At 36.4% G+C, this 25,501-nt stretch overlaps 2 protein-coding genes across 11 annotated transcripts; both read right to left on the bottom strand.

Moving 5' to 3' along the window:
- Positions 1-285: 285 nt before the first annotated feature.
- Positions 286-8,446, bottom strand: srrt (serrate RNA effector molecule homolog (Arabidopsis)). Of its 8 annotated transcripts, none has more exons than XM_042009272.1 (21): positions 8,365-8,446; positions 7,905-7,922; positions 7,606-7,724; positions 7,288-7,416; positions 7,063-7,209; positions 6,550-6,738; positions 4,534-4,703; positions 4,192-4,376; positions 4,006-4,116; positions 3,760-3,919; positions 3,490-3,638; positions 3,312-3,373; positions 3,106-3,184; positions 2,580-2,771; positions 2,321-2,491; positions 2,053-2,206; positions 1,343-1,536; positions 1,070-1,226; positions 865-954; positions 664-766; positions 286-515 (listed from the first exon to the last, which is right to left on the bottom strand). In XM_042009272.1, exons 3-21 carry the CDS (start codon positions 7,722-7,724, stop codon positions 440-442), a joined length of 2,637 nt encoding a protein of 878 aa, XP_041865206.1. In that variant the 5' UTR covers positions 7,905-7,922; positions 8,365-8,446; the 3' UTR covers positions 286-439. The 8 variants fall into 8 exon arrangements, with proteins under 8 accessions (XP_041865206.1, XP_041865209.1, XP_041865208.1 ...); XM_042009275.1 differs by having other exon boundaries at positions 7,905-7,926; positions 8,365-8,379; XM_042009274.1 differs by lacking the exon at positions 7,905-7,922 and having other exon boundaries at positions 8,365-8,439.
- A 4,893-nt stretch (positions 8,447-13,339) lies between these two features.
- On the bottom strand, positions 13,340-19,067 carry rnf167 (ring finger protein 167). 3 transcript variants are annotated; one of them, XM_042009278.1, is made up of 10 exons: positions 18,662-19,067; positions 16,379-16,504; positions 16,167-16,247; positions 15,941-16,078; positions 15,781-15,868; positions 15,578-15,668; positions 15,316-15,421; positions 14,833-14,926; positions 14,107-14,187; positions 13,340-13,801 (listed from the first exon to the last, which is right to left on the bottom strand). In XM_042009278.1, the coding sequence occupies exons 2-10, from the start codon at positions 16,481-16,483 to the stop codon at positions 13,377-13,379; spliced, it is 1,209 nt and encodes a 402-aa protein (XP_041865212.1). In that variant the 5' UTR covers positions 16,484-16,504; positions 18,662-19,067; the 3' UTR covers positions 13,340-13,376. The 3 variants fall into 3 exon arrangements, with proteins under 3 accessions (XP_041865212.1, XP_041865214.1, XP_041865213.1); XM_042009280.1 differs by having other exon boundaries at positions 16,379-16,492; XM_042009279.1 differs by having other exon boundaries at positions 16,379-16,489.
- Between the last annotated feature and the right edge of the window lie 6,434 nt (positions 19,068-25,501).

The raw sequence follows: 25,501 nt of genomic DNA, 5'->3' as shown, positions 1-25,501 counted from the left end.
CGTCACCCAAGCACCCCGTGCAATGTCACCTCCATGCCTATATGCACCTTCCTCAACACCGCCACCAATGGTCGAGGAAAATATGCCATGTGCCATCCCAAACATAAACAAACACCACCACCACAATAAACCTGAAACAAACAATAAACAGAAATAATGGCTCCTACATTATATTTTCTTTTTCCTTTTAACCTGCCACTCATCTTTAAAATGTTCATATTTGTTTGCTCCTATTTAAAGTCACAAACAGTCTGAGTTAATTTAGCAAGTCATTTGATACGTAAATGCATTTTGATCCAAACTTTATTGAGGTATCAGTTTACAGCAGTACAGTCGCATTTTCTGGACACACATGTACAACAAAATTGTTTTTTTGATTATTATTAAAAGGAGATCAGCTGACTACTTCAAAATTCAGCCAAAGAAGGACACGAATCTTCTAAAAGAAGTCCATGTCATCCGGTGCATCTAGGTCACGATACTCGATGATGTTGCGTGGATCACCTCGAGACATTCTGTGTTTTGAGTTTAAAGGAGGGAGGAGGAGAAAAAAAAGCTAGCGTTGATTAGCAGTTATCTTCAAGACACTTCAAATATTTTTCTAACGGCAGCAAATTGAGGCTGTGTGATACAAAACAAAAATAATACGTACAATATTCTTACCTGATGTTGCGTGGCTTTCCCAGGTAGCCACCTTGTCCACGGAAGTTATCATAGCTGCCTCTGCCTCCTACAAATTGGTTAGGTGGGTATGGAGGACCACCTGCTGTCGAGAAGGATATAAAAATAAAAAACTAAAGTTACACTGTGACTGACAAACACATTTTCTGCACAAGAATGCAATCAGTAGTGATAACATATCACCATAGCCCATCAGCGGTGGGCGAGGCTGGCCAAAGCCCATTGGACCCTGAGGACCTTGAGGAGGAAATGGCATTGTGGGAGAAAGCAAGCCTGTAAAACAAAACCAAAAACAGGACAAAAGTAATTTATTACTACTGCTTTACGCTCTAGTGTAGATTTGTTCACTTTGTCTGTTATGTGGAAAAAAAAGTAATCATGTATCAACCTTGCCCTGGGCCTGGAAGAGGAGGAAGCTTGATTTCAGGAAGTGATGGTCTCTTAGCATCCATCAGGAAATTATTGAAGAATGCCACCTCCTTTTTCACCTCCTCAATTTTGTCCCCATGTTTGTTAAGGATGTGTTTTCGTACAAACTCTGGACCCTTAGAATTAATTTGAAATAAAAGTAAAAAAAAAAAAAATTTAACCTTTGAAGAGACTGGCAAAACTGCATCAAAGCATCTTTTGGTTGTTAATCCTCTGCTTTCCAAGCACTCACCTTAAATTTTTTGCCACTTAAAGGGCACAGCCATTTGTCTTTTCCCAACTCTTGTGTGTTGGCAGACACAAATTTCTCCACCTCCTCTTCAGGATCTTTGCGGCCCATCTTAAGAGCCTCTTCCTCAGAGAGCACTTCTTTTAAACTAAACAAGGGAATCAACTTCTCCTCCATCATCTTCTGCCACTGTTGCACTGTAATAAAAAAGAAAAGGTAAGATACGAGTCTAAGATCATTAGAACATTAATAAATATTTTTTGTTTAAGCAACCTATGCGCTCTTTACAGGTTTAGTGTTTGAAATATAGTGACATTTACCTATGAGAAGCCACACTTCAGCTAGTGTTCAGGTTTGTCTGTTCTGGACTAGTTCAATAACATGCCAGAGAAGTACTGAAGGTGAACTGTTGGGCCTTTGGACATAAATTGTTCCTTTTCAAGTAATGAAAAAACACTTCTTATTTTTGCATGGGTTTTAACAAATAAAAAATATGGCAATGCATGTTCTGTCAGCTGATTGCTAATTTGTTACATAATGAAACTTTAACTCATTGAAGCAACAGTTTGCCATTTACATTTAATGGGCAGATGTGTCCAAACTTTTGACTGCTACTGTACTACAAGACTTTTACACATCAAATCATTTAAACACAGCAGCAAAATGTCATAAGAGCCTATGAGGAAAATATTATTTAACATTAACACACTGACCTTCTCCGTGTGCGATGCGGTTGGGAGGAATCGGTCCACGAACATGAATCATGCCACAGCGGTTGGGCATTTCATCCTCACTGGGGTATTCACAGGTGTTGTAGTAATCAACCGAGTGCACAATCCGCAGATACAACATCAAACGGTCCAAAACCTGAAACAACAAATATGGCAACCAAATTTTTTTAAATAACTTGGACAGTTTTGGCCAGTTAGCCATTGAAGCCAGGAAAGAAAAGGAACGTTAACTGTAATGCAGAAGTCAGACCTTGGTTAGTTTGTCATCCCTTTCCACGGTCATTTCAGTGGGGTTTCCCTCCTTTGTGCTCTCCTCAGGATCCATTCCACTCCCAGAGCCCAGCAGTTCCTCTTCTTCAGCACTCACCTCCTCTATGAGGTAATCAGTAATATTTTTCATGATGGGGTTCTGAGTTGACACCTATTAAGAAAAAAAAGCAAACAAACTGTCAACATCTGTCAAACTAGCTAAATTATATGCATGCAAATGGGCAAGGATGGGTACTGACATCACTGCTCTGCCCCTCCTCCTGGGTTTTGCTGCTCCACAACTCCCCTTTTTCATCCAGAGCATGAATGAGCTTGGCAGCCAGCTTGATGTCGTTGCGGAGCACCTGCTTGTGCTGAGTGATGCCGTTAACGTGACGCACCCTGCGAGCAAGGTCCCTATTTACCCCCGGTGCCAGTTCACAGTCTCGCAGCTGTTAAAAGTAAAAAGTAAACTAACTGGAGTTTTGAAGTAACAAAAAACAAACGTCCATAAGGTTCCCTGAACATCAGAAACAAAAATCCAACCTGCATTAAAGGGGTGCATTTTAAATAAGAAAAGTCAATTTAATCAACAAAACATTCTGCTTATGTATATAAAAAAAACCTGTAATTCAACAACAATAAGAGATAATTCAGTAGATATTTTAGACAGATTACTAAGTGAAAGATAAAGTATGCTGCATCACTTTGAAACAAAAAATTTATGGGTCTCTGACTTCATCTCTGGAGTCCTCATTAAAACAAAAAGAAAAAACACACACTTACTCGGATGTTCTGAAGGTTCCAACAGACTTCTTTGATGTTGATGCTTCGGTCAAACGTCACCCAACAGCGCCTAAAAAACCTGAAAAAGGCAAGATTTTACTAAAACATAATTAGTGTTTAGTCACACAATGTTGTCTTAGTAAACCAAACAGATGATATCTTAAGGTTTCAAGTCAAAGAATCTTTTTTATTCTTTTTAAACAAACCTGCGTTCAGGGTGAGGATCAGACAAGCAAACACGCAGAAACCCAGGGTATCTACGGCAAAGCTGTAAAGGGAAAGGCAAAAAAAATAAAAAAAAAGAGATAAATCAAGCTACCATCTATTCAGAGCATACTCCACATCCCTCAAGCTATTAATGTAAACAGCCGTCTTTCAACTTACTGAGACAATCTCAGCTTTGGAAATGGTCGGAGCAATGCTTCTCATGAACAGAGAGCAAGTCCTGTGCAGTGGTCGGGGTCTGGGTGAATCGTCTTTTGGTTTCTTCTCTTCTTTTTTGTCTTCCTCAGAGTTGTCCTTTGGTTTCTCCTCTGAGTTAAAACATGAGAAAAACTACATCAGTTGAGTAAATTCATTCTGCTTACACAGTATTTTATAAATTGGCATATTAACTAAAAATACAAATTGGGTTTTGTGAATTTAATTCCTCACCTTCACCCTCATCTTCTTCCTCATCCTTGTCTTCAGCCTCTTCCTTCTTCACTGGCTTATCAGAGCAGTGGGAGTTTGAGTCGGAGTCGGAGTCAGAATCACTCTCTGAGGCGCTCGCTTCATCGTCACTGTCCCCGCTTCGCTTCCTCTTTCTTCTTGCCTGGCAAATGAAAACAATCATGCCCATTTAGTTCAATTCTTCTTACTGTTGACAAAAAAAAATATCTAAATAATGACAACAATAACCTTCTTAGATTCAGGCATTTCTTCCTTCACAGCTTCTTTGTCTGCTTCCTCTTTCACGTCCTGCTCTGCTGCTTTGGCTGCCCTGTCTATGTCGGCAGCATCACTCTCCTCCTGAGGCAAAATTCACTCTTTAACACAGCTCTATAATATATGTCCATTTGCTAAGTAACAGAAAACAGAACAGACCTTCTCCGTTTTGTCTTTTTCTTCCAAGTTTTTGCGTTCTCCACTAATGGTTTTGGGGTCTTCTCTCTTTGGAGGCTCAGTTGCCCCTGAAACAGATGCAGACTTCTCCCTGTCTTCTTCCTCTTCGGATGGCAAATCCAAAATGCGAAGATCATGATCAGTCCCTCCTTCCATTTTTATCACAGCTGAGGGCAAACAAGAGGGTGTATGGTTCAGAATAGAAAGCAGAATAACATTTTCAAATAGTGTTCACAAATATTCAGTGTTCCTTAAGTTTCATCACATTATTTTTTAAAGAAAACATGATGAAGATAAAAACAAACTCAGTTGTTGAGCCTTTACCTGCATCTAGAACCTTAATAATAGCTGGAGTCTGCTCAATGTCCAGGGAGATATTATCAAACCAGCCATTCTCCATGAGGAACATAAAGACATTCAGACGATTGTGCAGGGAACTCAGGGCCTCTGCCTTGAGTCGACTGGCCTCATCTGGGTGGTATTTGGACCTGAACCTGTGTCCAGAGATGGGGTCCACGGGGAAGTGGGAAGGGAATGATGGGGGTCAGGATGAACGGGTTGCAAAGTTAGAAAACAAATGCAAACTATGCATCTAAATTACATTTGTCAAGTAATGAAATTACAATAAAATTTGTTTTTACTGATTTGCATATCACAGTTCGTCCTTTTAGATTTTAAACAAATAGTTCAAATCCAGAGTGTTGGGCTGTTTGTTGGAAGAAGTAAAAAAAAATAAAAAATTTGCTAATATAATTCAGTGGAATTAAAGCTTCTATACAAATTAAATTATAATTTGTGGTCTGTATAGCCTAATTCTGGACTATCATTAAAGACGCATTACGTAACTTTCCGACCTTAAAACGCTGCGTTCTCGTTTTATGCCACAGTAACATCTATCATTTCTGGAGCTGTCGCTACGCAGCAGCATCCCGAGGCTGAGAAACCACACAACTTTTTCGCTTCGCAGTTTTTCCACTTCACACGCTTGCAAATGGAATGAACTCACGTGCATTGCGGCTGATTCAGCAAAGAACGCAAGAAAACATTACTGGAGGAAGAAAGGAAAAGAAGAGAGAAAGGGACAGAACAAGAGTCAAGATAAGACTGTCTTCTGCTGGCTGGAGAGAGCTCACGGTACAGGTAGGATGCAAAACGGATGCCGAATTAGTCGACGATAGGGGGCGCGTCACTGAGAAAATGGCAAAAGTTCTGTAGTGCGTCGTTAAGATAGCTTATAATTCTGCACACTAAAAAGTTTGAGATTAACACACCAAAAACAAAAAGGAAAAACACAGATTATAAAATCAAGCATTCACATTATTAGAATGTCACAATAAAAATTGTTTATCATTGAGTGGACCACAGTTACCTTTTGTTCTGCCAGTTTAATAACAAATAAATACAGAGAGGGAGGGGTCTCTTCTGTGCAAATGCGCTCCACTTCACCCCAATGGTGTGTCTGTTTACACACAAATTCGGTTTTGGGATTCAATTTGATCCCAACATAAAAAAGAAAATTATGTAGTAAAAAATCATAAAACAAGAAAAAAAATCCTCCATGTGTGGAGGAATACTTGGCTGTCTATCTAAAATCTCTGTACTGTGCGTCTAAGAGCAACTGCATTGTGCGCAGTGCATGCCCTTGCTGTCTAAGACCGACTCCTGCAGACGGGTTCCACTTTTGCTTGGAAAAAAATAAAAAATTGCCGTCAACATGGAAGTTGAAATGAAGGGAAGAAGAAATTGGTTAGGTCAAAACAGAACAATTTTGCATGATATCAGTAAAATAAGTGTAATAAACATTAATGAGCATTATATAGCTGTAAATACTATCATCAAATAGGAAAATACACACTGGTCATAGCTTACTGTTAAGGAAAAAAACACTATTGTCCTTTTTCTGCTTATTTGGTCTTTCTTGCTGTTGCTCTGTGCACATTAGGAGTGCAACTGCCTGCATGCACTAAATAATGTTTTAATTTCCAGTATGCTCATGTTTCTTGCTATAATAAAAATGCATGATTTCTTAGCTACTTCATACCTCCATTAAAATTGATATAGGTGTGTATGTAATGTGTATAGATATTTTATACAAGTGTAAAAACAAAACATAAAATTACAGTAGGCCTAATATAAAATATATTTAAAATAGGGCCTTAGACTGCTAATTAAAATTCTTATTAGAATTAAAAAACACTTATTTCTAAAAAATAAAAAAACAAGATAAATGGCTAACCATTAATGATAACAATGGGAGACTAAACAAAATTATTATAATACTACTACAATGATCACTGAACATGATCAAGGCTTATGTAGTAAAGACAACTGAGATCGTACCACTCTTCATCCTTATGAGCCAAAAAGAAGTCCTGCATCTGTTGTCGGCGGAAGTCGATCTTGTACTCATTGTAGCGCTTGACTGCTTCGGTCTCATCCACAGAATCATCTAAGGACAGCAGAAACTCCTTAAAGCTCTTCATTATTGGAGGGGGAGGACCTAAGTCCATGTCGTGGATGTTACCAAGTCTAAAGGAAAAAAGAGAAATGAAATGTCCGTTTAGATGGGCCAACTAAATAACCGCTTTTTGGTCTTTTTTTTATGCTAAAACAATTTGGTAAAGGGACTAATTAGTTAATATATTGCCATTATGTTATGTCTTCTTAATCTTTTCCCTTTGAAATTATGTGCATGTATCTTTAAATCAAACAAATAGTGGAAATTCCATCATAGACGATATGCCATTCTCTTCATTTCTGAGCAATTTTGTATAAATATTAAAGAGAACAATACATTTAAAAGCAGTAATAGTTGTTAAAGCCTTAGATGTAGAAAACAACATTATTTCTCACCTTGCCTGAATTGGGATGCCCTGATGAGGCTGCATGAGGTGCAGGTCAGGATGGCCCCAGTGCTGTGGTGGGCCATAGCTAGGCCCTCCTCCACCACCATAACCCAAGTCATAACCCCCACGATATGGATCTCCGCCATGGTCATCCCTGTCAGGAGAGATAAAAGATCTTGTACAAAGGAAAATTCCTGTTAAGTCTGTCAAGTAGTGTGGCTGTTAATCTCACCAATCTCTTCTCATTCGTTTCTGCTGGGGACTCATATCATGTCTGGGTGGAGTAAATCTCTCTCTTCGACCTCGATCATAATCGCGGTATTCACCACGACTACGACGCTCCCTGCCCCTGTCCCATTCCCTGGAGTAATAATAAAACAATAAATAAATAAAATAAATGCATAAATAATCAATTAAATATTAATATATTTGCCAAATTACTTATATCGACTTGTGCATACCAAAAAGCAACCAATGACCTGGATTTTTATTTATTTACCCCTGTTTTCTCAAAGTTGTAATATGATAAATGTGACCAATTGTCTCATACCTGTCATTCCAGTCATCTCTGCGTCTGTCCTCTCTTTCTCTCGATCGGTCATAGTCACTTCTCTCCCGTCTGAATTTATCCCTTCTTCTGCGATCGTATTCATCATCACTGTCTCCCATCTTCAAGAAAGGAAATATTTGGGTAAACATTTTATGTGAAAAGATGGACGATTGACAACATGGAGGCATGGCGGTGAGTTTCTTGCTATCAAAAGCTGATACGTATTCCCAACAGGACAATTAAAATATTGCTTAACAAGTGAATTTTAATGCAAACGCTAACATTTCAATTGCACATACCTTTCCCGCCTTGGTCTTCTAATTCAATAGGATGCAGAGGAAAATATTCACAGAGAGAAAAGTAAAAACACTGATGAGGAAAATGAAGTTACACTGATAGGCAGATGGCCTGCTAGATAGGTCTTATGTAAATTGCTGCAGGTTAAAACTTAAGCGATTGAGTAGATACATCTTGTACAATGAACTCTCCAAATTACTTAATATAAGAAAATAAACACACAAGCATGAGAAGGTTAAGGTGTAACTGTCCAAGTCGAGCGACAGTTAATTGTTGATAGTGTGTCTGGAGATACTACCCAGACTGCTAAATAACGTTAGCTAACCCGCTAGCTGCGCTAAAGAAATCCCCATCGGTCTAACTACAAAAACCCGTCTGCTGGTAAGAGACAGAAAGCTTTCTATTTTACAAGTTGATCAAAAGCTGATAAAAGATCACACAACGGATTAAAACATTTAGTACCTTGAAAGACTTTTGCTAGAACAATTTTCGTGCGCGTTTTTCCCCCTTTTCTTCTTCGTTTTCTTCTTCTTCTTCTTCTTCTTGGTGTTGCGCAACGCTCAGCTTTTGTAAATGAAAATGAACAATACTGCCACCAACTGCTTTGGAGGGTAATTCAAAACCTTAATCTCGTTTTCCTTCCCATTTACCCAAATAGAGTTTTAAAAATAAGAATTATTTAATATTATTATTTAATTAAAATGATTGCATATACTCAGAGAGATCTGGTTCTCAGTGTTTGTTAAAACTCTGAATAAACTGCTGTTTAATAATAATTTCATCTATGTATTTAAATGGTTGTCCCATTCCATCAACAGGTTTTTTGTACATTTAAGTAAACATTAGTTTAAAATAATTTCATGAAGACCATTCCATTATAACTACATGTAAATATACCTTATTTATGTAACTACTTCCCTGTTAGCTTGGTCAAATGATATTTTTCAGATATTTTACTAAGAAATAATAAACTTACAGAAACACTTTATTTACAATGAGTTTCCTTAATATTAGTGTGAATCAAGTTATTTCAAAAGATCTCAGTTTTATAGTGAGTTGGTGTGTGCTTGCAGACAGTCATATCTATAGCTTTTTTTGTTTTCAAAACAAGACATTTGCCGTAAAAAAAATCACAGCAGTATTGAAGCATTAGTTTAATAGATAATTATCCTTTACTATTATACATTAATTTCATTATACAGTGCACTGATGAATATTTCTTTCCTTTGGGCTTTTCTTTGTCCTTCCTCTGAACTTAAGCTGCTGCCTCATGTAATCCATGATAGTACGTGGCCACACACGAGTAGCATGAGTGTCATCATCCAAGAGAAATGCAGATTCAGTTAGTGGGAAGGTTTGGCCATTCCTGGATCGAAATGGAAAGTCTTCTACAGGGTTACCACTGGCGTCCAAAGGAGTGGAGATCATCTGCTCTTGGTAAGAACTATCCAAAAAGTCCTGTCAACATGTGAGACAACCACGTTTGTACCATTTTATAAATATTTATTTTAGGAATATCTTTAAAAGTGTGACATTAAGAGATTTCAATTTTCTTTTTCTTTTTGGATAACTGCTGGTATTGGTACAAAATCTTAAAACATTATCTACTGACTCCAGGAATATATGCTGACATTCAATTTGAATTCTGAAAAATGAATGAATATGTTATCTCAACTGTCATGATACATTTTCTTTAATTAAAATTTAAATGAAAGTCAGAAGAAAAGACCTGATAACATGAAGTCAAAAATGAACAAGCAAAACAGTATAAATTTCTTCTTTACCTTATATTGGTCTTGAGGAATTGCTCTAGAATTCATCAGCAATAATGAGATCACTGTCAAGAGTAGTAGGAAAGAAGATCTCAGTGAAGAGGAGCCCAGAGGCATCATTTCTTTACAGCTGGTGACCAAAGTAAGTTCGGAGATGTTCGATGTTTTCCAAATGCGACACATAGAATTCAAGCTTACATGAAGAAGTAGCTTTTATAAGCTTCTCAGGGCCCTCGTGTGGGACATTGACAGTGACGTTATTCCACTTTGCTATTACTGGTGGAAAGAAACAAACTTCAAGAAACTAGTTTTTACTCCCACACATATGATAATACAACAATGGCTAAAACATGTTCAGCTGCCTTCTGTGTTGAGTATTACCAAGTTTATTCATTTCAAATATTAATAGTATTTTCTGAAACACAGCAAGAAGCATGAAATTGAAAAGGAATAAAAGACTTAATTCATCAGTGTGGAAGTCTTAATGAGTAGCCTTTGCAGTCAAAAGGGAAGCAAGTACATATAGCTCTGTAAAAGACAAGCACATGAAAGACTGCTATTATATTATATTATATTAAATATATATTTTATATATAACAAACCGAACATACAGCAGTCTTACAGGGTGATACAGTATGGCCTTTTGCACACAAACACAGTATATTCATTTTTAGCAGTTATTGTGCCACACTGCTTTACTAGTGAAGTCCTTACTGGTGAGCAATTAGTCTGAAATTATGTTAATTCAGCAGGGTATCTAAGCTCTAATTAGTTCACTCCAATAGGATCAAAGAACTCTCAGTAATTAGCATGCATTTTTATCAGGTGAACAGTGCTTTGACAAAACTAGTCATTTCACTGTTGAGACCTGTTCTGGTTCAGTGCACTCTGACCAATGAGAGGGATGAGATAATGACACTACATCCTGAACTTGTTCATGTATTAATAATGTATGCAATGTTATGTATTGTTGTATTTGTTTCAATGTTCTAAAAATGGCAGCTCAACCTTTACTCATCAGTACTTAAGGTGTGTTTTGTGCCAGCAGAACTCAACTGTCCTGGGTCAGTGTTGAACTACTTCAAGCCAATGTCCAATATCATCCCGATGAGTTCAGCCTAGTTCAGGTATTTCAAAATTTTTCTTGTGCACGCGTTTCTGGTGACTTCAAATCCTTCTAATTTATGTTTCATTCCATTATATATTATGTTAACACCACTCACTTCAACTCTAAGGCAAATTTGTGTTTAGTCGATTCCTTCCTTTAATAATACTAATTGGTATTACCAGTGGTAAAGGTGACTTATCAGGCTTTCCAATGACATAATCCAAAACCAATTGGTATTATTATAGAAGATAATCAACAGCATTTACATTTCATTACTTTCTGTGCTAAGTTTATATCTAAATAATAAAGTATATAACAGATAACATACTCAAAATCTATTTTCATAGTAGCTTTATTATCAAGAAATTATCAAGAAATGAGTCAATAAGCCTTTGTAAAGAGCAAATACTCTTTCTCATCTAAATAAATGGCAACATAATCCAATTTCAATGTAACTTAATCTCACACAATTAACACATTGAATGCAACTTTCCACAGACTGTATTACAATATCCTACAGATTTTTAACTATTCTTATACATGAAAATTATTCTTGACACATATATTGTTTGATAATCTAGGCACATTTTAAAAGATGGGAAAATTTAAAATTGAGGATTATATATTTCCATTTGTTTCTGTCAACAGTCTAAAGCTGAGACAATGAACAGACAAAAAAGGTACAGTACAAAAGATATTTGAAGCATTATTGCAAATATGTAAAGTGGTTCTATTAGACAATACAGACTACTGCCAACCAGTCCAAATCAAATTTGAAAAATATAGAGAAAGTACAGAGCAGTAACATTTGAAGGAGGAATGTCATGATTTTTTTTTCAGCCCTGTTGATACACTGTTTAACTCTCCAACTGAAAACTATGTATTTTGTATACAGCGTTGCTTCCATTATAACATTTAGTTGTAGTGTTCGGGGAGATAAGTTTCACCCTCCATCTGATAAGTTTGAAGGATATGCTCTTTTAAATCCTAAAATAATTCTTAAAATATTGCACTACACCTTAATACAGTTGGAAACCCTGAAGTTCAGAGATGACCCAAGATGTTGCCTGACTGTAGTAATATAAAATGGCCACAGAGAAAATCATGACTACATCTGTAAAGGGCCATGTAGTGCAACAGAGAGTAGATACATTTGCACAGTAATTACACATCATATTTACAGTAGCTAGTGCACATAAAAATGTGCATTTATTTAGAGCACTAAAACAGTTTTGCCAGCAGAGCTTTCATGTCCCTAACAGGTCATCTTACAAAGAGGAGGATCAACCCACATCTTCTTTAACAGCTGCTGAGTTTGTCCAGATGTTCAGGTGCAAATAAAGCAGGACCAAGGTGGCCATTTGTGACATTATTACAACTAACCCCATAGAAACACAGATGCACACTTTCTTGCCTGTTATAATCAACTAATTGCAACTGTGTAATAAAATTCACCAAACAGGTAAAAGATCCAGCTCAACAAGACGGGGAAATAGAAAAAACAAGGAGTGCCAATATTGTCCCTTCAGTTTTCAGACATTTAACAAACACATTAACAACAAGGCCAACGTAAGGCAATGCACTTCTTCCTGAAACTGCTTCCACGGTCCCACTATTACCATGTTATTATTATGTCATGTATATAAAATGGAAAAAAATTCAAATCAAACAGGTCCAAGTCTAAATAATTTCTACAGATTCAAAAAACAACAAAAAGCAAAAACAACTTACGGGCAAAGAGCCCCGATATGTTCTCTGTATTTTCTTCATTTGCAACTCTGATCTTTCATTTTGCCATAAACCTGAGTTTGTTCAACTTGACAAACTGGATAAAGCTAAAAACATTTTTTATTAAACTGCCCACGCAGAAACAATTTAAAAGCAGCAGAATTGTGTGAAAGTTTTAGCTATAAAAAGAAAATCTTAGTATTTCAAAGAAATGAGATGTAATTTTAAAATGTATGACAAAAAACTGAATCAGTTAAAAAATATATATAAAAGAAGAAAACAATTTTCCCTCCACATGGACATACTTGCTAGGAAATAATTCAAAGCTGGGGAAAAAATTATAGGATAACTAAAACAATTAAAAAAGTATTAAAACAATATAGAATCATTAATCTTGCTTAAACCTTACAGAATCATTTTAAGCTGGATTGGCTACACAGGCTTCATCTTGAGTTACACTGCTTAAAAAGACATTTTAATGGCCCGTTGACTTTGTGCAGTACTGGTGATTAGGCCGTGTAATGTGAGCAACTCACAACTTAGAGCATGCAACAAAAAGTAGGTCTACAGACACATTAGAGTATTTGTGTTTACTGAAGTGGACTAATCCTCACTATGTTGGTGAAGCTGATCAATGCAGGTGCTGCTATGACACTTACAAGTGAACCTCTGGTTATTGTGTGACAGATCCTCTCTGAATCATCAAATTTGGAAGTTATATATATATAAAAAAATTAACTGACCACAAATCTGTAATTTTTAAAAAGTAACATAACAGCACACCCAAGACACACCTTCTTTTCTTTTTTTTTTTTTTTTTTTTTTATGTGGAAGCTTGTAATCTCATTGCAGCTAAGTTTGAGCCATCATATCGCCACTTGATCCCTACCAATAAGCTGAGCAGTGTCATCATCACTGCGGTGGTGGTCCTCTCCTGCATCATCACTTTCAGAGTCTGTGTTCTCCTGTGGGGAGTAGTAGCCTTCGTAGCCCAGGATGGGGGAGTTGCAGTGTGCAGGGGATGCGAGGCACTGGGCAGTAGTAGTGGTAGTGGTGGCTGAATACGCCCCTGGGCTCCCTGATGGAGATCCAGGATTGGAGGGCCGAAGCAGTGGAGTGCGCTCTGAGTCTGCATCACCTCCTGTTCCTTCTTCCTCTCCACGCCCTCCGTTTTCCTCCTCAGAATCTGACTCAGAGTGCTCAGGGTTGTTCCGGGTGACACGCTGTTTGCACACAGGACACGTTTTCTTGGTCTGTGTGAGCCATGGGTCGACACACTTGCAGTGGTAAGCTGAAAAAATTAGAAAAAAGAAAAAAGAAAATCAGACCTGACAAGTGCAATAACCATACAGTCAAATCTTTACTGACTGAAATGCCTGAGTGAATAAACTTGTTGAAAAATTACTGGACACTGACAGGACAGAGGAGAGGACACAGCTAGAGAAGGTTATGATAAACATAAAAAGAAAAAATCATAGAAGCACCAATTCCTTGTTGATGTCCACATTTTGTGTTTCAATAAAGTCAAAAGTATCAATAAAAAGATGTCCTTAAAATTTCAGTTTTACACAATTGTGATCAATATAAAATATTTACCATGTGAGCAAGGTAAAACTCTCAGCTTGTCTCCTTCTTCATATTCATCCAGACAGATAGCACAAACATCATAGTCATCGCCTGAAATACATCGACATGAGGTCACGTTCATGAAATAAGTCAAATGCGGCATATTGAAATGGCTATTTTACAATAGCTTAAAGACGCACAACTAAACCTTCCAACCTTAAAACTCAGTTTGATGGCACAGTGGCATCTATTATGTGCATTTCTGGAGCAGTCACTACCAGCGGCATCCCAAGGCTGAGAAACCCCACTACACAACTTTTTCTCCCGGGACGCCATGTAACATTGCAGCTGAGTTTCGCTTTTTGCACCGCGTCACACGCTATTAAGTAAAGTAAGTGAAATTTTATTTATTTAGAACCTTTCAAAATAAAAATCACTAAGTGTTTCAAAAAGAAACACAAGATACAAGAAAATGTAAAACACAACAACAAAAACTAAACAAAAGCAAGCGGATATCAACAAGAGAAAGCGAGAGCGCGACAGAGCGAGAGATAAGAAATGAGTCAGGATAAGACTGTCTTTTACTGGCTGGAGAGCTCACAGAACAAATAAGATGAAACACGGATGCCGAATTAGCTGTCTGCAAAAGTTCTGTAGTGCGTCTTTAATAGCAATCAATAGCAATCATTGCAAATGGTCATCAATATTTTAAAACAATGCATCACAGTAAGAGTAAATAAATTATAACCATGTTACCTTTACTGAACCTGTGTGTTGGAATCCGCTTCAGCTGTTCCTTGGAAAGACGATTTTTCCTCATTCTCTTTCTGTACTGCACACATCGTATTACCTGAAAGGCACAAAACCAATCTTATAACAACAAACATACACTGTCATTTAACAAATAATAAGTTGATTTTTATGTTCATGTATGACCCCACCATTCATGATCAGAAGCTGTTTTAGAAAAACATTTTTTCTTGCCATAAACAACATAAACACCATACACAAAAACAAAGCGTCTTATGAAAATAGTACCTACACAGGATATTTAGCTGGCTCTTGCTTTGATGAAATACAATACAGTTTTTGTTTTTCAGTACAAAGAAGCAAAGCTTGCCTCTTGTACAAATGGTCAATAAATTGGACAAATAAATCTCAAGAGCCCTAATGGGATAATAAAAAAAGTGCTAAATACAAACTAAATACACAAGGAGCCATCACATTGTGCATACTTACAAAGATCACACACATCACAAGAATAATCATGCCGACGACCCCAGTGAAGGGAATGAGGTAGTATGATAGAGGGAAAGCAAACTCTGGCTTGAGGATCACATACACTCTGCAGACCAGGAGAAGAAACAAAGCATCAAAAGTCAATATGTGCTGGTTAGTTCACTCTAATGCTGCCAGATAAAGGCTTGTTAAGTCATTTTCAATTTAAAAAAAAAGAAGAAAAATGAGAATCATATTCTAAATATAGTATGTTTTTGTTTACCCTTGTTCTGGATTTATGTAAATTTTGAGCACTTCTGAAGCATGGTAACTGGTGAATACAGAGGGGATTTCAATCTGCTCTGCAATAGTGTCTGAAAGTGAAAAAGAAAAACACAAATTATTTTAATTATCAAAATTCTCTCCCCAATTAGGATGGTCTGAATGTGTTAAGTGTGAAACTGTGTGTATTTTATAATTACTTACTGTTGCTGTAGTTCATATTAAGCAAAGTGTCCGAATACATGTTGTGAATGATTGCAGCACTGTATCCAGCTTGCTGCGCATGCAAAACCTGAAACCACATCATTACATTAGCCAGGTTTGATTCACACACAACACAAATTATTCTACATTAGCAACTAACCTTAATGTCAAAATTGCAATCATAGCGTCGGATGAGAGCAACAAATTTTGTGGTGTTGGCATCATAAGACGGTGGCAATGGAGGAGGAGGGTCCATTGCTGCACAGCCGTTTAGTGGATGGGACATCACCAAAATGCCCTTTAATACACACACAGGTCCAAAAAAAATTATTAAAAAGGATTATGATTATTTTCTATATAGTCTAGCTTCCATTTTCTGTTCTCACCATTAATCCATCCTTTGGAAGTGGCGATCCAAACAAAGCAGGAAGGTCCTCAAACAACATGGAGGTCATATTTCTATAATGCTGTAAAAAAGAATATAGAAATTCTATAACTACTGATATATATTTCAGCAGAATATAAGAAATAGCTTGATAAAGATAATCAAAAATAGAAAAAAGTAAAAGGTATTATCTACAGCTGCAATCTTACTTACAATATAAATATATGCATCTGTGGGTGCGGGAACCTGTAAGCTGCAGAAAACCAGTACGAGGACACTCAACTGAGTTCCCATGTACCACGAACCAAAGTGAAACATCCTTTGCTGCTTTCAGTTGCACTAACGTGGAAAAAATAAAAATGACAAATCCTTATCAAGAGAGAGAACTTAGTAACACACAGCAGTCTGAATTACTAAACATCATCTGGCCACATTTTCTGAGCTAGTTGCATATGTTGCATGATGGTTAGAACAAATGTACTTCTTGTCTATCATTATTTTGACATTGTTTTACCCTGTTTGACATCCAAAGAGTGTTCTCTTAATGACATTAGGAAAACAATCTCATTGCAGCAGCTTTTTTAATTATGACCTACTGACACCTCTAGAGTTTGAACTATGGCAATTTTATAAAAAAATATATTTAAATTAATTCCATGAATTAATAAAGAATGTGAAAGTTTATTTTGCCATGTCATATGCTCCCATTACACCACTGTTGCTCAGTTAGATTTCACTTTGTTTGGCTAAAAATGGTCAAATCTAATGAAGAGGAAACAGGAAAAAGAAGATAAATCCTAACGTGTTAAATCACGACCTGCATTCCATCATATCATGTGGAACTGCCACACCCACCATTGCATCACACTACTCGTCACGTTGCGGACAGACTCAGGAAATTCTATAACTCCAACCTTCATGTTGGCACCACCCTTATTTCCTTTAGACCTCTGCTATCTGAACAAAAACCAACCACCACATTTTTTTTATGTATTTATTACATTAAAGACAATGGGAAAGTCAGGACAATGGACAAAAGAATGATGTAGGTTGTCAGCTGTATTAATTTAATTGTTACTTGTCAATGCTGACATTTAACTTGAACTTTAAATGTATTTAGTTTGTTTTCATACACCCTGTTATTCCCTTCCATGTACAGATAAATTCATCTACCAAGCCACCCATTCCATGAACTCCCAGTATGTAAAATTTGGAGCATGGAGCAATTCATTGCAGGATCCTGTGTTTAAATGTGCACATCATATAGCATGTTCTATGAGTCATCTGCTAAGAAGTATCTCAATGGGAGTAACTGAATTGCATAGTCAAATGCAATATCTGCTTATTAACAAGCCAGAATCTTGGGCTATTCATTTACATCACCCAAATGTAATGAAACTGCAAATCAAATCGAAGGCAAGGCAGTTTATTTGTACAGCACATTTCATGTACAGGACAAGTCAAAGTGCTTTTTAAAACACTGAAAGCAAAACAGATATTAAGAAATAGTAAAAGGCAGCAACACCAAGCAGGAATCACAATAAACCCATAAATTACATTTAAATGATTCAAGATAAGCACTTTCCCTTTTTTTCTGCCTTTTAGAATACAAAATACTTCCTAAGACTGCTTTCCTTCTAACAAACAGAAAGGCATACATAAAATACTAATACCCTGTCTTTTGATTGCAGTCTGTGCTGTTGCCTTAAATTTTCATTCACTCTTTGAAAAGCAACTCCTGTAATTTAACTACTTACAGCTGGTCTAAGGTATCACACAAATTACACCAAAATTTTTTTTTTTAGAATAACCATTCAAAAACAATTGTATGACCATCTCTAATTTTTACATTTCTAAAGAATATTGTTTATATTAAATTATTTACTGGTTTAACTGGACCATTTCAGGTTGAGCAGCAATTGCTTAATTTATGTAGTTTTAAATGTGCCATAAAACTGACTTCAGTGACTTACTTAAATAGTTATATATTTTACCAGAATTCTTGGCTAAAATCATATTTTATTATAATGGTTAGCAGAAAATAATCAAATTATTATTCTTACGTATTTCTCAACAATATTACAAGAAAAGGTAACTAGGGATTGGAGTGTACGTGCTAATTTGTCCAAAGGATGGAATGTTATGGTGTGTAAAGGAGACTGAGAGCTACTTGTTTAACACTTTAACACATACTGTTAAAAAGGAACTTTGTATGTCTTATGGACTCCACTCTTTGTAACTGTAATCATAGCTAGATCAAGAGACTGCCTGCAATGGCTGCCTTTTTTTTGTTGGCTTACCACAATAGATTTGGTAGTGGCTGAATTGGATTCATGTTTTCCTATTACGGTTTTAGAACCTTATTTATCTGGTTCCGACATTTGACAAGCTAATAGGCTATTCTGAAGCATTGAAAAACGTAAACATTTAAACTATAATTTTAATAAGTAAAATTTTAATTACATCGTCATATCTTTCTGTTGTGAAGCTACTTACCTTAGTGTCTTACGAATATCACCTTGACGGCTGTATAAAAATACGCCGCCTCACTTGAATTTCTCACACGGAGCAGTCTGTTATCCTTGACAATTTGCTTAAAATATCTTCTCAAGAATTACATAAATCCATTAGAAAAACACCACACACGGGAAGGATTAACTTAACGTTAGCTGACGTCTGGCTAGTGTTAGCAGATATTAGATAAGAGTCATATTAAGGTGTCGTCTTCTTTTTGTGGCCCGTGTACATTAATTAATACCCAGTTAGTAATATATCAACTACTAATATACCCTACGTAAGGGAAAAGCAACAACCTAGATAGTTTCGACAAGTTGCGTTAGCTTGCTACTGCTAGCTGTTTGTTTGTTATTGCTGCTTTCGCTCCACTTCTTCTTCATATTGTGCCTATGGACTGACCCACTAAAATTGTGACCCACAGCGCCACTGGCGGTCAGAATAAAGAGACGCCCCGGAGGCTTCGTGCTTTCCTCTGACAACTGTGCACACTTTCTTATAGCTTGAAAACAACACGTGGCTTAATTCATTTTGAAATGGTTAATGACGGCCTGGATGAGGTCAAATAACTATCAAGTATAGTTGCTGATTTTAGGTGGCAGTCTGAAATTGGCTGTGTGTCTGCAGAAACAGTTATTGATTTAAGATATCCAAAGGAAACTGTAGTTTCCACATACAGACAAACATGCATGACTCCATGTTTGGCCTTTGTCTGCAGACTCCCACAATACATAGAGTGCAAAAGAAGTTATCTTACACTAAAAATTCTGTAGGCATAAATTAGTCTTGTAGAAGATTTTTTTTCTTAAGGGTAAGAACAATTAATGATGTACCATCAGAAGGCAAGAAAGACAGAAGCAGTGGTCTAAAGTAACCAGGCTAATTCTTTGTTTGTAGTGCCCTCAAGTGGTAAGATCGATGAAGTAACATATCTTGAAGAGATTAACCTGCTGTACTGATTCTGACAGATGATTAACCAAAACCTACTTAGAATCAAGTAAGTTCCACAAAGAAAAGAAAAGAAAGGGTATCAAATACACTAAATAATCACCAGATACATTTCAGGAAAGATTGTTTTTTTCAGAGATAGCACAGAGTGAGTAGATAGAATAAATAAGTACAAGCTTACATGTTTACATACATTTGTGCAGGTTAGTCAATAGAGTTGACTTTTAGGCAATTTTTAACATCCAATTGCTTTGAAAAAGTCTAGACCTTGTGGGTATTTTGTGCCAGTTCAGAGTTATGGAGAAGCCAGAGCTGCATGACTTTACATAAAATTTCTAGCTGTCCAATTAAATACTTCACAATGTACAATTTTGTAGCCATCATGTGGCCCTAACATTTAATGGGTTTGAAAAGCAGTTATGTCTCTGAACAGACCAAACAGAGGGATGTCAACAAGATCAAAGACTGAGCTAATTTTACATTCATTTTAATATCTTTAGATGTTTTAACACAGACATGTTCTCCAGTGATAATAAATAATAAATTGTGTGGATTACATTACTAGGTGAAAGTCTTCAAAAAAGAAAGATAAAGAAAAAGATAAAGGTTCCTTTATCATTAGAGCCCTGTGGTCTTTACAAACAGATGCCAACATTGTCCTCACACTGAAGCTAGATGAAGGGTATCTAAGCTGTGTAGTCTCTTGAAAGAATAAATGCATGTGTGGTAAATCTGCCCTTTCAGTAAAACATTAAAAGATATAGCTGATTCAATAATTCATTAACCATAAATTGAAAACACTTGTAAATTAATTCAATAGTATAACATGCTATCTAAGTTTTAATATCTTTGAGTAGCTCATTGTATTGTAGTTCATGATGAAGGATGTGCAACTCTTGAAGCTTAAAGAGACAATTCTGTGCAAAGCATTAAGTCACATCCTTTTCAAATTATTTTACTCCTTGCTCATATGTGCTTTGATAACTACCCTTATCAAAACTATATATGGAGACATACACAGAGAGAATTTTAATAAATGAATGCTGATTGATTTTCCATTTAGTTGTATGGTCAAAAGATTTTTTCCCTGGAGACTTTATCAGAAGATCATAGATAAGATATTTTTTTTCGAATATTCCACGTGTCTGTATCTTTGTAAGAGAAAAGTGTCTATGTCACCAGCTGAGTCCAAAGCCCAGCATGATAAGTACAACCACAATGTTTTCTATATTCCTGGACTCACTGGAATATGCTGCAAAAACATCAAACTACTGCAGAGCCAACAGAGTAGCCCAAACAATGACTAATTTTCACATTGTGCAGTATCATGTGCTCACTCAGAAGTACAACCACAATCATAAGCAACACATATGTAATATGTAATAAACAGTAATTAAACCAGGTTCAGTAAATCTGATTTAATGCTAAAACAGCCCCAAGGATTCTGCCTACAGCGATGCAAACATTTACAAAGTTCATACTGATTGTCTTTCCATATATCTTCTCTCATTTCTGTGTTACAATAGTTCAGTAAAAGTATAATTCAGGTGCTCATAGAACTGGAGTTTATTCCAGTAGCTTGTGTTTTCAGTCACTTACTTTATGTACACTCCATCATGGGAGTTGTCTGCATAGATATCGATTTATTGTTTTCATTTATTGTTTTTTTCCCCCTTCTGTTCTGTCTTATGTGTATCTGTATTCTGATGTTATGTTCCTTGTTTGTTTTCTTTTTTCTTTATGAAAAACAAGAAAATATTGTTAGGTGGACAGCAAAATTGTTTAGTTTTCACTGTTATTATAACATTCATTATTGCTGTGGTTCTGCCTGGTTTTAAAATAAAACTTTAAATCAGCAAGAAACAAAAACTATTGTAATCATGGACACAAATTCCTTTTGTATGAAAAGTCATGTATATTAACTCCATCTCACATTGCTCCACATTCATTAATGTGTGTTCTTTTTTTATTTTAAAAACGGCTTTACTCTCTTAATGGTTTCATGAATGGTTATTGGGTTATATTCAGGGATGCAGTTATTATTGTGTCTTGGTACAGGAAAAAAGAGAACATGGCACAAGAATCAGTTCAGATTTTGAGAATGCCACAAACGTCTGCAAAACTGTTCTGTTTTGAGAGACTATTGCAGGATTGACATCGATGATGACTTTGTCTCCAGGTCAAAAAGGGTGACAGATATTTTAGAAGGGATTTATTATCACTCCTTACCAGGGTGCTTAGCTCAATATCTGTGACAATAGCAATGTGCTACAAAAGGTCTATGCAGCCTTTTAGGCAAATACTTCTACATGAAACAACATCATCAATTTGAAGTTATGCATTGCCTGACAAGAACCAGCTCTAACAGACCAAAAGACTAAAAAGCCCCGAGCAAGCCTGGCCAAAATAATTACTATAAGTACTGTCCTCTACATATTACTAAGTAGACAGTAGGGATTAGTGAACGAGTGAGTGATTTCAAACACAGCATGTTATCAACCCATAAGCTGAAAAACCAATAGTCCCTGTCAGTTTTGCTTAATGCTACTAGCAGCTTATCTCTAAGTCAATGATGCTTGAAAAAAAAAAAAAACTTTATTCACTTGTTCTAATGCCATAAACACTGAAAATAATTTAGATCAAAGAAAAGAAATAAACCAGAATGCTTTCTTCTCACTTGCCTGTCAGAATTAAAAGAAGCACTACAGAACTTTTCCAGATTTCCCCAGTGATGCGCCCCATATCATTGGGTAATTCGGCCTCCATCTTGCATCTTACCTGTACTGTGAGCGCGTTCCAGACAGTAAAAGACACTACTAGACTCTTGTCCTATCTCTTGCTCCGTCTTTTTCTCTCTTTCTTTTCCTCAGAAATGCATTAAATAGATGTCACTGTGCCACCAAATAGTTTGAAGATGGAAATCCCCCTGTTTCATTTCACCTGACTTAACTTAATGGGTCATTGTGCAGGACTTGACAACAAGATGTTGTATTCACTTAATCTGAATCAGGAATTGCAGCAGGGTAACAAATAAAAACCTGAAGGACAATGGCCCTCAAATACTAGAGTTTGAGATTATATTTAAATGGTTAGGTGTATGGTTTGTATGCAAGTAGGTGTTTAAGGAATTAAACACAGTCTCAACGATGATTGTTTACTGAAGCACAACTTTTAAAAAAAATTTTTTTTAATGGGAATATGCATTGGTATGTCATATTTCTAGTTTCTTCAGTGGCTGAGAAAAGAAAGCTAAGTTTTCCAAAAACTCTGATGGTTTAGGAGTGTGCACATACGTGCAAACTGATTATTTTCAGTGTTGTCAAATGGACGCAGCTGCTTCAACTGATGACCTGGGCCCATATTCCTAAAGATCCTAAGAATCCTCTCAGAGAGCTCCTAACTTAACCTAAAAATTCCTAGCAAGGAGTCTTGGTTTAAGGAGTGATTCCAGAACAATCTCAGAGAACTCTGAGCAAGAAATGGACAGAAACTCCTATCTTAGTGAGGAGGTGTGGATGACCTCGTATGAGTCATCATTTCAAAAGCTGTGATTGGTTGATCCTAAAAGCAGAATCTAATCTATATGAAAACTGTGTAATTATAAATAATATTTTAAATAAAAGAAAATCTGTTATATAAAAGGTAAGCTATACTTTAAAATGATCCTACAGAAAATGTAGAAACTCACTTGCACAGTATTCACATGCTGATAGTTCTATTCATTTGCTTACATTTTTTTTACCATGCTGGTAATTGTTGCGCTTTGAACATTTCAACTCCATTTTGTATTAAGGAGGGTAAAATGGCTCAGCGTCCACCAGTGTCTGTGATTAAAGACCGGCCTATAAGAAGCAGTGTTGGCTGGCACTTAAATCTACCACAAACCAGCGAACAGCGACGGAGAAGAAATGAACAAGGAAGCCCAACTGGACAGAGGAACAGTGTTTGCTGCTGGTCAATTGGTCAATTAGCATACAAGTGTTTTGTGAGGTATATTTAATAAAAAACCACAAATATGATTTCTGCACAATCCAATTTGTAATGTTTAATTAATTTACTGTCATCCAGTGTTTGGAGAATATTTCTCCTGCCTCTTTTGTTCACCATTTTGTCCTCTGTTTAGGGAACTCTTAAGCATCTTTAACAGTCCTCTTCCCTGCTCTTAACAGATCTCACCTTAGAAGCTCTGTTAAGAGCTAAGATTCTTTAGGAATATATTTTATCTTTACTAATATCTACTCTTCACTGTTAGGGGAAATTCTAAGAAAACATCATGATTCTCAGAATTTTCTTAGAATTTGGCCACTAGGAGCAACTCTTTGCACTAAGAAGCTTTAGGAATACGGCCCCAGTTATCCATGAGGAAACTGAAAATTCCAAATTCCAAAACTACATGAAAAAATGCAAAAAAATTAGGTTTTATCTAGTACTTTACTTCAACGTTTGTGCAGCATTAAAATCACAAGGAAAAAAAAACCACACAAGCAGTTTATTCAATGTTACAAGTCCAAATGACACATCAGAGTTAAAAAGCGAAATACAGTGATCTACAACTGTGTTTTTTATATCTCATCTTCTGTTATGCTCAGCAAGTCTCTTACAACTGTTTGCAGGGGCAGATCAGATCTGCCTTCCTCATAGAAAATGAGACACACAGCACCTAAGGGTAAGAAAAAAATAAGTAATTGTTTTGGATTTCACCATCAACAACATGAACAGTGTCTTCACACAACTCATCTGCACATTAACACTCACAAGAAGCCTTTCCCACATCCCAGAGGTCCAAAGAAGAGTTCTGTTGGTAGGCAAACCTTTCTACACACTCCACTGAGACTGGGACAAGACCAAGGAAAGGACACTGCCTCATTTTCAACTACTGTAACCACAGATGGAACAGATTAGCTATTTTGAAGTTCAAATGCTTTTGCTTTGAGTTAAAAAATGTAACAGAAATGCAAAAATAAGCAAGACAACAGCCTTAAAAAACAGATAATCAACACTTACCATTTAGCAGCAAGATAACTATAATTGCGAAAACAACTGCACGGTTGCAAAACATTGTTGTAGTTGAGGATGTTGCTCCAAAATGAGGGTCTGGTCTGTGTCTTTTTGTATTTTGGCCAGAAGGGAGGAGTGAAGTTAATATGAAGCAGCACACTGGTCACTATGTTTTTTATTATAGAATTAAAAGTATTCTTAAGAGAACATGGCTAATTACATTTAAGAAAACGACATTGCTGTTTCCATCTCGTGACCAAGTGTTATCATGGGACAAGTGATTGGGATGGTCCCAAGAAACTACCTATCTTCATCTGATTTAAAACACATGCACATTCTTACTTCCTATAGCTCCCTGAGGACAAGGCCCCTTGTTTATGTAAAACATTCGCTGTCTCAAAAATTGTTACAAACCAATTTATTTGTGTGGAGGAGAGCAGATTAGCTGCAGGAAGCAAGTTGTGATTTTTTTGATTACCATTAAAATTCAAGCTTTTTGTCAAACATCATGTGAACCTTTTTCACAAATACTTTAAATAATTCCTTTTAGTTTAAATTGTGGACATAAGTTGTTCATCTTAGCCAGCTGGGAGAGATGGCATGTTGCTAAAGCTTGTTCCTCTGCTTAAAAAATGTATGACCTGCAGTGCAAAACTAGTTAAGGATTAGAGCAAAAAGCTTTCTTTCTTCAAAAAGAAATCAACTTAAGTTTTCTTACAAAGATTTGATTTTCTCTTCTGATTAGAGAGAGAGGTTTGTCCAGATGTTTTTGAACTGACTAAAAATAAAAAAAATAAATTATGAACATGTCACATGCTCAAATGGATTTCAGGCCTCAAGTAGCATGTTGTCTGATACAAGTCTGTTTGACGAAGT

Source organism: Melanotaenia boesemani, chromosome 15, assembly GCF_017639745.1.
Source record: "Melanotaenia boesemani isolate fMelBoe1 chromosome 15, fMelBoe1.pri, whole genome shotgun sequence".
NCBI lineage: Eukaryota > Metazoa > Chordata > Actinopteri > Atheriniformes > Melanotaeniidae > Melanotaenia > Melanotaenia boesemani.
The sequence above is the reverse complement of the archived record's forward strand: the minus strand, read 5'-3'. Positions and strand labels throughout refer to the sequence as shown.

Excerpts from the sequence above, each read along its gene's own strand:
- srrt (XM_042009270.1), bottom strand. The coding sequence starts at position 7,793 with ATGCCTCCATGTTGTCAATCGTCCATCTTTTCACATAAAATGTTTACC. Across the intron at positions 4,377-4,533 it reads TATTAAGGTTCTAGATGCAG|CTGTGATAAAAATGGAAGGA; the intron begins GTAAAGGCTCAA and ends GTTTGCCCTCAG. Across the intron at positions 2,492-2,579 it reads AGGAGGGGCAGAGCAGTGAT|GTGTCAACTCAGAACCCCAT; the intron begins GTCAGTACCCAT and ends TTTTCTTAATAG.
- rnf167 (XM_042009278.1), bottom strand. The coding sequence starts at position 16,483 with ATGTTTCACTTTGGTTCGTGGTACATGGGAACTCAGTTGAGTGTCCTC. Across the intron at positions 15,869-15,940 it reads ATTGCAATTTTGACATTAAG|GTTTTGCATGCGCAGCAAGC; the intron begins GTTAGTTGCTAA and ends ATGTGGTTTCAG. Across the intron at positions 15,422-15,577 it reads TACATAAATCCAGAACAAGG|AGTGTATGTGATCCTCAAGC; the intron begins GTAAACAAAAAC and ends CCTGGTCTGCAG.